At 32.9% G+C, this 14566-nt stretch overlaps 1 protein-coding gene across 4 annotated transcripts in view; it reads left to right on the plus strand.

Annotated features, from left to right (window-relative positions):
* Positions 1-14566, plus strand: part of DPYD (dihydropyrimidine dehydrogenase) — a 796351-nt gene that overhangs the window by 242938 nt on the left and 538847 nt on the right. For all 4 annotated transcript variants that reach the window (XM_025417538.3, XM_035718273.2, XM_049111637.1 and 1 more), the window contains 2 exons: positions 318-399; positions 10218-10305. In XM_025417538.3, coding sequence (XP_025273323.1) covers positions 318-399; positions 10218-10305 — 170 coding nt within the window. The remainder of the gene's footprint in view (positions 1-317; positions 400-10217; positions 10306-14566) is intronic.

The raw sequence follows: 14566 nt of genomic DNA on the forward strand, positions 1-14566 counted from the left end.
TTAGTAGATAATTCAACTAAATACTTTAATAAACTTAAAAGTATTGGATTTACTTTTGACCAATTATCTACTTATTTGTTTCCATTGTTTATACTTATTTTCACATCATTTGCTACTGTTTCTACTGTTGTTCATATAATATTTTGTTATGTATGTAAAATTTGGATATTCTCACACTCATGTGATACAAAAATACTCTGAGAAAAGGTGCTTTTTCTTTTAATAGTGATCAATATAGATATGTTGCTATTTTTTAAAGATTAATAATTTTTCAACAAATGCTTTTTTTTTCTTTTCTTTTCTTTTATCCCCCTCAGTATTTCTGAAATCCCTCAGTTCAGGCTACCATATGATGCGGTGAATTTTGAGATTGAGCTTATGAAGGACCTTGGTGTAAAGGTAAATGAAAAACTTAACACATGTGTATTGCTCAAAGAGAAAGGAGTAAGCTCTACACTAAAGATTAACAGCAAAATGTCACACATTTTAGGAAAGAACAATTAAAAGCTACACCAGGCAGAAGCCGAAAGATGCTTCTCCTTGCTTAGGGCATTTGTCTGTCTACTGTCTGAATGCCACTAGCCTGGAAAAGGGCAATCAATAGTTCTCATCTGGCACGCCTGCATGTGATTAATTGTCTGTAAGAAACAAATTCCTAAATTGCTTTAGGGGTTCACTGCAGCTAATAGAAGGATTTGGCTTCTTTAATCACATTTTTTTCATGCAAGTTGTGTGCATTCCGAAACATTTGTATTTCACAATTTGGACCATATTTTCTTGCAGAGGTTTATTTTATTTATTATATGTATCGTGTCTGTAGTGTTAATGTGATAATCCTTTCTTAACATAAGCAGCAAATCAGTGGGGTAGGAAGCAACAGCTTTGTCTTTTTCCTTGTTTTGTGAAATAAATGTTGTTCTTTTAAAGATGGCCAAAAGTTAACATTTATGTTTTCAGAATTTGTCTGTACATATCCCTATTCCTTTCTATTAATTAGGAGTATTATACTCTGGTTCTTCACTGGAACATATTGCTATTTTTGTTTCAAAAATGTTAATTATATATAGTAGATATACACAGTATATTAATAAAGTACTGTGATTTACATAATACATTCTATAAGTGCATGCAAAAGATATTTTGAAAAGTGATTAACCAACTCGTGGCTCTTTGCATTTAGAAATCAAAACTAAAATAATAAAAAGGGGAAACACTCAAAACAGTATTTTGTGCTTTTATACTTCTCATTACATTTTATTTGGCAGTGGTTGGGATGAAACATTTACACATAATCACTAAACAAATAATCTTATAGCAAATAAGTACATAGAACAGATGTGCACAACTTCATGAAAGCTTGGCGTTCAAAAATAATGTTCAAAATAGATCATTTAAGGGTGATTTTTTGCTTTTAAAAAATATATTCTTTTAAATGTCTTTCATTTTGAATACTAGTTCCTATTAAATCTCATTAAGTAAGGAAAAGAGTATTTATTGGGGCTTCAAACTAATATATTAGGTGTAAACTAATATGCTGGGTGTTAGAACCAATTGAAGATGAATCAGTGATATGTAAGGTGTTAGAACCAATTGAAGATGAATCAGAAATTAATTTAAAGCACTTCTAAATTATTCTGATAAGTAATTGCAAAATTACATTCAATTTTTGAGTACCAGATATATTGCATAAATTAGGGTATACCCATTATTCTCATTAGGAAACGCATCAAGGACATAGGAGTGAATGTACTGAGTGCCAGAAAAATATACATTTTAGCTTTAGTCATGTAACTTTCTAATTTTATAGTCAGATAATTTTGACAAAATCAATTAATATCCTTAGATTTGGTCAATATCTGTTCAAAGGTAAAAGTGTGTACTACCAAAAAAAAAAAAAAAAAAAGAAAAAAAAAGAAAAAAAAGAGAAGTATGAGTGTGTGCTACCATTTGTGTAAAATATAAACTTATCTGCTTATATATGCAGAGAATATCTCTGGAAAGAAGAGAATCTGATAGCATAAGATTGCTTTAGGAAAGATATAGGAATAATTGACTACCATTTTGTGCATTTGATTTTTAAACCTTGTGAATTGATTGTATTATCAAGAAAAAATTAGAACCTGAATTAAAGAGGAGGTCAGTACTATCTTTTTAAGATAGTTAAAACCTCTCAGGTTGTTTTTAAGATAAAAAGAGATATTTATTAAAACTTGCTTAGTAAGAAATAAATTGTACCTATAATCCTGGGGAGAGACAGCAAGGATATTTTTTTTTTCAGCTTTGAGGAATTGTATCTAATGATAGGATACTTACAGGTATTACAATTTATAAACTTTAGACCTAAAGGGATACATTTTTTTAAAAACGTGTACATTTATTCCCTCTTTTTTCTCCTCACCAAATTCTTCTTAAAGTCCCTTCTGTTTGTACTTCTCAACTAACATTTTATATTTTAAAGTCTACAATAATTTCCTGGCACTGATGTGAATTTTGCTCTAGATTCATACTCTTTGACTCCTGTGCAGCATATGACACATTCTTTATGTATGTATGTGTGTATGTGTTTATATGTGACTGTCTGTATATATGTATTTTTGGCTCTCATGATTTTCTAATATTATCTTGGTTATTCAATTTTTCTTTTTTCTTTCTAATAGGTTTGTTTCATTTATTCAACAGATAATTATTGAGAATTTACTTTTGCCAATTAGTAGTATAAGGACTATTCTAAAACTATCCTTTCTGTTTTTTTTTTTTTTATCCTTTCTGTTTTTAAAAAAATTATTTACCTTTCTTTTTTTTTAAGATTGTATTTATTTATTTGAGACAGAGAAAGAGCGAGTAAGGTAGGGTGCAGGGTTAGAGGAAGAGGGAGAAACAGACTCTCAGCCAAGCAGGAAGCCTGATATGGGGCTCAATCTCAGGACCCTGGGGTCATGAACCAAAGGCAGACACTTAACTGACTGAGCCACCCTGGCTCCCTTAAAACCATCCTTTCAAACTATAGTCCTATGTTCTTTAAAAAAAAAAAAATTATTGAGGCACCTAGATGGCTCAATGGTTGAGTGTCTGTCTGCCTTGGGCTCAGGGCATGATCCTGGGGTCAGAGATGGAGTCTTGCATCAGTCTCCCTGGGACGAGCCTGTTTCTCCCTCTGCCTATGTCTCTGCCTCTCATGAATAAAAACATTGTAAAAAGTCTTTAAAAAATATGTATTTATCTTAGAGAGAGAGAGAGACAAAGAGAATGAGAAACTTCAAAGGAGGATAAGGGGAGAGGGTGAGGGAAAGAATCCCAGGCAGACTCCCCACTGAGCATAGAGCCTGACATTTGGCTCATCCCCACAACTCTGAGATCATGACCTGAGCCCAAACCAAGCTTTGGCTGCTTAACTGACTGAGGCATCCAGGAGCCCCAAACTCTAGTCCTATATTTTTAGTAGTTTTAGTAGTTTAATGAACATATCTGTCATCCAAATAACATAAACTCATCACACCCAAAACGAAGTTTAATTCATCTTTACTCCCAACTATGTTCTTAGTTAAATTTCCTGTTGAATAATTTCAATTTATTTCATATCTAATAGCTTGATAGATTGTGTCTTCTTAATTTTAAATTATAAATTTTTATATTTTTCCAGTCAGGTGGTGTCACAATAAAATAATGAGACTTTGCTCTCTATTTGTACATTTTTTCCTCCACTATTTCATTGGCTGGAATCTCTAGTATGTTATAAAAGAATGTTAATACATGGAATCTTTTTGTCTTTGAGATAACATTTTAATCATATTGAACAGGCTTTTTATTTTTCTAGAATTAGAATATTGAATTTTTATTTGTTATTTTAGTGGGGAAAGGGTATTAAATTTTTTAAATGACATTTTAAAAAACTTATGTTTGGTTAATATACTGAATTATCTAAACTTTTGCATTCTGGAATATATCCATGTTTGCATTGTTTTATTATGTCTCTACATATACATTTGCTCTGTTAGTCTTTAAAGATTTCCTTTTTATGCATTTCTTTATGTAATTGATATTAAAACTGGGAATTTAGCAGGGGATAGTCAAATACTGTTGCTATCCTTGCAGAGTAGATCCTTTCAAATCTACTGAAAGCCTGTTTTTGTTTGGCTTTATTTGTGTTTGATATCTTTGTGAGGTTTTCGTAATAGAATTATGGTAGCCTTATAAAAATAAATTTCCCAGCATTTCATTATTTTCTTGTTGGTAAGAATATTGCCTTGAGACTTACCTATTTTACTAAATTCGAAAATTTTGTCATTCTTACCTCAAAGCCTTTTTATGAGATGAATCTTTGACCTTTTAAAAAAATTTGTCTTAAAGTTTATTTATTTAAAGTAATCTCTGCCCCAAATGTGGGCTTGAACTCACGACCCCATGATCAAGAGCCACATGCTCCAGCAATCGAGTCAGCCAGGTGCCCCTGACTTATTTTTTTTTATTTTTTTTTATGGTTATTAGTCTTTTCAACTGTTTCATTCTCATGTCAATTTGGCCAATATATATTTTCCTAGAAAAAATTTGTTTCACTGAGACTTTTGGATTAGTGAGCATTGATTTAAACATGATATCCACTATATAATAAAAATATCTCATCTGTGCCTCTGATTAAATTTGCTTTTACATATTCTAAATTTATTTTCTTAAGTTTTTTTCTTGAGAAGAGTGTGTCATAGTTTCTTTAGTTAGTGTATTCTTTAAAAGAACCTGCTCTCTGTTTTGTTTTCTTATTCTCTAATTGCTGACTTTATCTTTATTTATTTTTTTTAATTTTTATTTATTTATGATAGTCACACAGAGAGAGAGAGGCAGAGACATAGGCAGAGGGAGAAGCAGGCTCCATGCACCGGGAGCCCGACGTGGGATTCGATCCCGGGTCTCCAGGATCGCGCCCTGGGCCAAAGGCAGGCGCCAAACCGCTGTGCCACCCAGGGATCCCTGACTTTATCTTTATTAACTCTTTCCTCCTGTTATCCTTATACTTATCTATTATTTTGTTTTAGTGTTTGGAGTTGTATGCTGACTTCACTTTTCTAGGTTGAAAATGAAACCATTTTAAATTATTAATTTCTTTTTAAATAAACCCTTGCCAGTGTCTATATATTCTCAATAGTATTGTTCTTTTTCTTTTTAACAAATTATTTTTTGAGAGAGAGAGGACACAACCAGGGGCAGTGGAAAGGGAGAGGGAAAAACAGAGTCCCTACTAAGCAAGGAGCCTAACTCAGGGCCTGATCCCAGGACTCCAGGATCATGACCAGAGCCTAAGGCAGATGCTTAACCAAATGAGCCACCCAGGTGCCCCATTGTTATTTTTCTTGAATAATTATAGTTTCATTTTGTTTTGTTGTTTTCCTTTTACACAGAATTGTTTAGGGTAATAATTGCATTTGCTCATGTATCCTTGTGATAGAATTAAAATTTTTGTTTTTTATTTTACTTATCAGCAGAGTATATAATTTTTTTAGAGTATACAATTTTTAATTTTCAAGTATACTTAATTGATTTCACTTCAAAGGATCTAGTGTAATAAAATTGTATATTTTTAGCAGAAATAGTATCTTAGCTATTATATATTTTATGAAATCTTTATTTTATAATAAAAAATTTAATATAGGCCACTGCAAATTTTTTTAACCCAAGTAGACTTTAACAGAGTATCATATGATATTTGTGTCAGATGATGTCACTAACTTTTAGATTATTCTTTTTGTTTTGCAATTCAGAAACTAGGTGGATATAAATATTTTTGTCTCAATCTTTACAGTATTTCTAATGGCTTCATTATTAAAAGCTAAAAATGTAAATCTGCATAAACATCTTATATTTTTTCTAAATATTTTTATATTTGGCATTTCTCAAAATATTTTGATAGATATTAATTAAACTTAATTTGTAATTACTAGGCATGTCTTCTGCTTCATAATTTCAGTGAAAATACCTAACTCAGATCTTGTTCTTGATCACCTCATCTTGTTTTTTATTATTTTTATTTGAAACATCTCTATTATTACAGGATGTTATTGGAAAACTAATATAAAATCATATCATAACACTACTAGGTGGAGAGATATGTGTATATCAATAGCTGACAAAATAATTTTTATATCTAAAGCCAAATATTATTTTTAAAATTCTTCCATCTGATCTCCTATCATAGAGATTCTGAAAATATTTTATCTATTTAGCCAAATATTCTATAAAAATGTGACGAGCATGTACATTGTTATTTTTTAATAATGGGTGTCATATATTTTATTTGAAGAAAGAGTCATACTCCAAAAAAAGTTGTAAATCTTTGTCTACATTACAAATATTATTATATATATGAAGACATATTAAGGATGTGTAAAGAAAATTTCATGAAGTCCCAAAGAGGATATTAGATGGAACTTTGGCTCAGAGCTTACTCTATTTATCCCTTATACTAGAATAATAATCATTCTTATACTGAGCTTGAAATGGAGTGAATGTACTCTCAATTTAGCTAAGAAGCTTGAGTACTCTGTCCTATATTACTAAAACCACTGGAGGAAGGTGCAACATTTGCCGTATTTCATGTTTAAGAAAATAAAGATGAAAAATATTACATATATAGAAGTACAGAGGAATAAGGAAAGGAACAAAAACACTAACAAAATGCTCACCATATGATTTTTTCTACCATCATATCTATTTAACAAATAATATTAGTATTTCATAGTATATCAGCCAGAGGAATGTTTTCAATATTTGTAGTTGTCTTATGATAGTAGTTTTAGTTATGTGTTACACATCTCAGCTCAATTTCCCAAGGCATAACAAACAAAATTTTAACTTTTTTGTCCAGGGTCTTTCTCCTTGTTCTATCTGACTGAGAGTTAGTTATTTATTAGATGACAAATGTTTGGGAGTCAGGTTTTTAGAAAGGGGACGTTTTGCTGGGTTCCCCAGCACAGAACAGAGAAGAGTCCCCATGCCTGTCACTCCACTGAATTTTGTTATTATTGCTCTGTCTCATTTCCGTCGTGGAGCTACTGTCCAATGATGGCTGTTATCCATCTTTCTCACGATGTCTTTCTATAGTATTGTAAAGCCTTCCTGTTCCTAGTCTCAGTATATTAACAACAAGAGTCACGATACTTGTCTTTTCAGTTTTCAATACACTAAAGTATAATTCAACTTTTTTTGTTCTTCTCCAGTTGCATACTATTGCTTACTAGTAATAGTAATGGGAAATGGGATGTAGAAATAAGAACTATTTATGCATCTTTCATGTACATTATAAACTCAGATATGTTCTCTCCACTAGAGTAGAAAGATTGGGATGTCTTTATTTTCATTTGATAGATCACATAAATTGCCACTACTAAATTAAACCATGTGTGCGTGCACACACATACACACACTACCTCTGGAAACACGAGATTTTTCCTAAATCTTTTTGTTGAGGCAGTAGATAAACTAAACCTAAAGTCAGGTATTCTGAGGATCACTTCCACGAATTAACCCATTGGCAGGGCATTCCACTGCTCAACTTTGGAAATTGCATTTTTATTCTGATTACTAAAACTGTATTTAGAATGTTTGGACCTATACTTTTATTTTATGTCTAGCCTTTATTATATATTGATATTGAAGTAATATGTTTCATAAAATAAATAGAAGTTTCTTTATGATGCAAAATAGCTTCATAAAAGAAAAATCTATTCCCTTAAATTAGCATATATTGAAATTCAGAAACCCCAGTATTACATATATTTAGTTGTACTTAATTGTTCTAATACGAATACACAGTATTAGATACTATAAAGCATCTTTAATGGTACATGTTTACTTGATGTTTTCACTTGTTCTATGGTATTTGATATGTTCCAGAGTTCTGAATGTTAGTTATTAATCTCATCTTGTTTGTTCTCTGCTTATGAACTTTCAGTATTCTATCCCCCAATATAAAAATAGAATTAGCATTTTAGGAGAGCAAATGGCCCTTTATGATACAATCCCAGACACCTTCTTCTTCTACTTTCTCTTTCTATTCTTTGCTTTACCCTTTATATTCCAGAAATACTACATTTTCAGTAGGTCTTCACATATAATATGTTGTTCTCTGCCTTTGAAAACGGTGCCAGTTCTGCCCTTCATTCTCCTTTTACCTCAGAAACTTAAGAGCATAGCTATTACTCATGTTCAGTCTGAAGTTAGACTGTATATTGCAATTTTGACAAAGGTTGTCTAAGCCTCTTGTTCCTTAATATTAGCATCTGTAAAATGAGGATACCAATACCACTTTATAGGGTTAATTGTGAGGATTAAGTGAGTCTATACATATTTTGCACTTAGTTAAATACTCTGTACAGATTATTTTCAAATATTGTTTCATAGGTAAAATTTCATCTTCCTCACTTTAGAGCCTTTTGTTTTTAAGAACATGTTATCTTTAGAACCTGAAGAAGCCTACCAGGTGCTGTGCTTGCTTCTCTATAGTGGTAAATGAGAACAGAATTGCAGCAAAATATTTTACTGTAGGGAGGATATATTGTCACACACCTGACAAGTAGATACCTAAACTTCACTTAAGTGGTAGTCCTTGATCTTCTTAGAGTTCATTGTCTGCCCTCTGCAGTGCATGTGTCTTAACAGAGTCTTTAGCCTACTAGACACCTCTTGCTCATGCTGTCTAATCTGCATGGTGTTCTCAGTGTAATGGATCACTGTGATGTTCTGTGGGGTGGTCAGATAGTTTGAGATTACATATATTATTACAGGAGAGAGTCGACATATTCCTGAGGCGAAACTGTAAATGAATATTCTTATCTTTCCCCTGGGAATGTGAACTGTTTCTGATTCCTTTTTCTCAGAAGTGGGATGGAAAAGTATACCACATGCAGTGTACCTGTGGCCTTATTAATCTGCATTAGCTATAATACCACATCTGTCACAAAAACTGCAATCGGGTACTTTTTGGTTGAGCCTGCAGTAGTTTACAGTTATTCTTCAGGAATCATCTGGTCTTGGTGGGGGCCAGATTGGTGGAATTACAGAGAAATATAACCTGGACCACCACCATCTCTTGCCATCCTAACCACCCTCAGGATATGGTAGTATGTTTGATTTACTCTCTCGATTAGGGTTTTAGAAGTTTTCTGGCCTTCCCAATTATTGTAGCTGTTACAGCTCTTAGTGCACAGACCAGCGACCCAATGTGGGGCTTACTTCAACTGACAAGTATAGCAATTTTGCTTATGCAGTTGAATACTGGGGGGAATAATCACTATATGGGGCTGTGATCTCAGTGGTCCCACTGTGAGCCAGAATTTTACCAGGGTCCATTTTTTACCTTTTCCCTGTAGTTCTCCACTCTTGCATCTCTGTATCAATGTCAGTGAAGAATGTGTGTCCGATGTCCTTGAAACGTGTGATTATTCCCCTTTATCCAGTGTATAATTACCTGGGTAATGGCCATAGCTCCCTTTGGAGAGGGACTAAAGGAATCATTACAGCATTAATTTGACAGAATGTTGCAGGGTCCTTCTTCCTGGGGACTTACCCATCCTCTACAGTTAGTGGGTTCCAGATCTGAAAATTGGCTCATGTTTAGGAACTGAGCAAAGTATCGTGACTTTTCATAGAGGTACCTACCCTCTGCCTCCCAGCTCTATTCATCTTTCCTGGACAATGTCCCCTATCAAAATTCTATTATTTTTAAAAGCCCTATTAAAATCCTGCTACCTCTCTTTATTCTCATCCAGTGAACTCAGCCGTAATGAATCTCTATCCTCTGAATTCCTCTGGACATGTACTGATCACACTCTGTTTTATATTATATTTATTATGTACATCTTCACAGATCTTCATTATACAATGAGGCAGAAACTGTGTCTCATTTATCATGTTATTATTTAAAGTGCCCCCACATAGTGTCTTGAACATATTAATCAAACTATGAAAGTTTACTGACTTTATTTTAAATACATTAGCTTTTCTTCTGCTACTTCATTAAAAGGCAAAAAAGCATTTAGTTCTTGAGCAAGACATGTTAGTGTTCTATTTATGTACTCTTTTGAATACATAAGCCTATATACTAAAAGACAAAGATATGTCCATATATATATATGGAATTTTTTATATCAATTTTGTGTTCTTTATGATGTTTAAAGTTAAGGTTTTAATTAAATGCTAAAATATCATTATCAAAACATTTTTTCTTATAGATAATTTGTGGCAAAAGCCTTTCAGTGAATGAAATCACTCTTAGCACTTTGAAAGAAGAAGGGTACAAAGCTGCTTTCATTGGAATAGGTGAGTAGCTTGCTTTTAAATATTTTTCTTTGTAATTTTTAAAAAATGTCCTGACAATGTCCAGAATAACTCCCTGCAGACATTTCCACGATAGAAGTTATATCTGTTCAGGGAGCAGACAGGAATGAGTGGCTAAAGAAAGTTTTCTATTTATAACTTAACTGTGTTGTCTCACCTTCACTATGGATAGACTTTGGCAAGACCATGTTTAAATTTTCCCATCTCTCCCCATGCTGTCATTACTGTGAATATCTCTAAGACACAAAATGTTTTTCAGCCGTGCCATGGAAGCTCAGAATTTGAACTTAATGATGTCTAGATGCTGTAGCTTTCTCTTTATGATAAAACCAATTGGCTAAATAAATAATAACAGAATTGGCTCAAGTTTTGTTTGTTCTATTCATCTTTTTCCAAAATGTCCTAAAGACTTTTCATATTTAGCTGAATTTTAGAGATGTTTAATTGTACTTCACATTATACGTATAATTATATAAAGTCACATGGACAATGTGTAGCTGCTAAAGGCTGCATGTTTTGTCCACGTGTCCCACAGAAATTGAGTTTTCCAACGTTTGCTCCACACACTTATTTTTTCCACTGAGACACCAGAGAGAGCATAGAGTTGATTTAACTTAGTCTTTGTATTCATTGTTTCATATCCCTATACTGGGGACAGTTGTGGCATACATACTGAGTAAGCCCATCCTCTTGTCTGCCACTTTGTCTTTCCTACATTCATGCTCCTTAAATATGAATAGCTAAGTAATGAATCTACATGAGATGGAAACTGTTCCACTTCTTTAAGTGATCACACACTGGATAACATTTGTTTTGGGGCTTTCCTTATTTATAGCGTATCTAGATTGAAATTACCAGGAATGCTTCTTTGCCTACTAAATTTTTCTTATCAGGATGCCATGTATTTTCTTACTAGGTAATTGCTACCAAGGCTAAGACCATCTCTGTCACTCCCTTTATGTAGATGAAAACTTCTGGAGAGGAAAATAAATTTCCATTGTACCTTCTAGTTTTTTTTTGTTTTGTTTTAGTTTTTATTTATTTACGATAGTCACAGAGAGAGAGAGAGAGAGAGAGAGGCAGAGACACAGGCAGAGGGAGAAGCAGGCTCCATGCACCGGGAGCCCAACATGGGATTCGATCCCGGGTCTCCAGGATCACACGCTGAGCCAAAGGCAGGCGCTAAACCACTGCGCCACCCAGGGATCCCTACCTTCTAGTTTTGAAATGTCTATATTGAACCTCCTTCCCTTCAGAAACGAGTTCCACTGTCATTGCTATTTCTCTATATTATTTTCATTTAAGTACAATAACCACTATGTAGCCCAAGAATAGAAGGGAGAAAAGGTCTGGTATTTTCATAGGTTTCATTTATATAAAGGCATCACACCAACTTTGGCTTTACGTTCAACATTACATTTGTATGGTAAATTAACATACAAGAAATAATAACATAAGGAAATAAGTCCAGCGCCTATGAAGTTTATCTAAATACCAGCGATTTTGGGTAAGTTGCTGTTACCTTCAGTAAGTACAGGTTCAGAGGTGCTTTGTGAAAAATGAATGGATAATTTAGTGAGGCAATCAGTATGAAATTTTGGTAATGTTTTCAAATAGTTATTTGAAATTCATCATTGTGGTTTTACATAAAAGATAGGTTTTCCATTAATGGAATAGTATATGCTAATACAGTTTTGTGATCTCTGTGAATGTTGTCTACAAAGAAACTCTGTACTGGAAAAATAGGGACCAAATAAATAATTAATACATTGAGACATCTCCAAATTAATTGCATAATAAGTACATTTTAACCAAAATTTGGAACAATTAAATGTTTTATCAGTCTGAGTGGTTTTAGCCATAACAGTATCTTCCATCTGTTAGAATCAATATTTTTTTTAAAATTTTATTCCGTTAAATCTCCATACATATGTTATTTGATAATGCCATATCCGTTCACAATACTCCCATTTCACCCTGCACCGAGGTGTGAATACTGCATCTAAAATGTGAGGTCCTTTCATATTTATGTTGCTGTGCATTTTCATGCTGGGAAGTGAATCTTTTGACATTTTGGTATAGTGATGTGTAGAATGCAGTTATGTTCTATTTCAGTATTTTATATGAAATGTATACAGGAAAGTTTAATCTTGTCAAAAAAAAAAAAAAAAAAAAAAAAACCTTCTGTCTATAGAAGACAAGTTAGCGTTACCTCCAGGAATTGTTTATTTGACACTCTTGATTGCCGAGATGGGAATTCATGACCTTTCTATTACCATATAACTGCCTTTTACTTGGATAGCCTCACATCCTTACATGCTTTTGTTCATTAACCATGCTTCTGTATTGTAATGAAACTTCACTCACTTTATCTACCTTTCCCACCCAGATTGGAGAAGTCAGTTTTTGAATAGGACTTCCATATTATTTGGAATATAGGTTTGGTCACTTTGAGAAAGGAAAATGAGGATTAAACAAGATAGATGTCTAGTCTCTCTCATCTATCAGTGTGAACCATTCTTAACACTTGACTTCCATCTTTGGTCAATAGGGAGCCACTCTGCCCACATTCCTCCTAACAAAAATGGGAAGTAAGGAAGGGAGCTCCTTTCTTTTTAAGTTTATGAACTAGAAGTTGCACAGATCACTTTTGTTTTTATCTCATTGTCCACAGTCTGGTCACATAAACATACCTAGCAGCAGAGGAAATATAGTCTTTAGCTGAGTGAACATACGCCCCCATTAAACTTCTATTACTATAGAGAAGGGAGAATGTGATAAGTATGTAGAGAAAAAAATAAATAAAGTTCTCTCTGCCATAGGTGTGTATCATCTTTGGTATTTGACATTTGGATTCCTTATTCAGAGGGCTTAAGAAAACACTGAAGAGCAAAGAATTCACTCTTTGAACTTAGTGCTTAAATATTGGTTACATAGGTCACTTAATGAAAATGGAGTATTTTCTCTTTCTGTAGTTGGAAATACTATTTATAGATCTTATATAAGTACTGTCCATTCTATATTAGCTTGTCTAGAAGAAAAGAAAAACTGTTTTGTATTGAATATGACTTAACAGGGACAGCTTGATAAATCCATTGCATTAACAAAAGTATATTCTCATGTTTCCTAATTTTTAACAGTATGTATGCTATTGCTGGTGAAAAGTTGCTCACTTTTAGGTTTTCCCCTAACTGATGCTAACAGAGTTCATTAAAGAAATCATCACATTGAATGCAGATCGTTGTGAGATTTTTACCCATGACAGTTTTAGTTTCTTCTAAGTGTAATAAAGATAAGTGATATAAAGCTCTGTGTCTTTTTGTAACTGGAATGAGTTGTTTGAGACAATTGGGATTTTTTAAAAGACTAAAATTTTGTGTTTCTTTTTTAAATAAAAGCACTTATGGAATGTGTTACCATTAATATTCAGAAGTAGAGTTAGAATTTATTATGCAAAGCCTTTTCAAAGTATTGGGTGGTTCTCTTTGGTTGGTATTGAAATCAATATAATGGATTACAACCATCATTCCTTTTCTTTATTTTTAATTTTACAAAAATGAACACAATAGAATAGAAAATATCGAAGTAGGCTGCTCATAGTCAGGGTGTTATTTTGTGAAATTTTTTCACTTTTCTGCGTTTTTATTTTTGATGTGTGTGCTTGCATGTGTACCTTGCATATTATAAAAAATGTATTTTCAAAATATGATTAAGAGTCAGTGTTTGAAAGCTACTGATTTATGTTGTAAAGGCCCTGAAGTACTAATTGCCTTTTCCCCATAGCATGCCCAAACCTATCAGTAAGTAACCAATGATTGAATTATATAAGTATTTAATGAGTGTAATGTTCTAGGCACTGTGCTAAATTAAAATAAAAAAAATACAAAGAAATAGAATTCAGATTTTAGCTTGATTTTAATTTCAGTCAGGAAAATTATAAGAGATTCAAACTGAACAATAGTATCATATAATTTGAGAAGTATGATGTGGACAGAGTGGGCTAGACATGAGTACAGTTTTTTATTTTTTTATTTTTTAAGTTCTTTGGATGACTATATTCTAGAGTCGGGTTTACGAACACCTATTTTAGGTGAAGAATTGAATCTTTAACCTCTGCTTCAGAGGAACCCATGTTCTTTCCCTTTCCCAGTAATTTACCTCTGATATTCTCAAAACATAGCAGATGATTAAACAAACACGTAAAGCAAGGAACGTACACTAAGACACTCTTAAATAAATGGGA

Source organism: Canis lupus, chromosome 6 (genome assembly GCF_003254725.2).
Source record: "Canis lupus dingo isolate Sandy chromosome 6, ASM325472v2, whole genome shotgun sequence".
In the NCBI taxonomy this organism is placed as follows: Eukaryota; Metazoa; Chordata; class Mammalia; order Carnivora; family Canidae; genus Canis; species Canis lupus.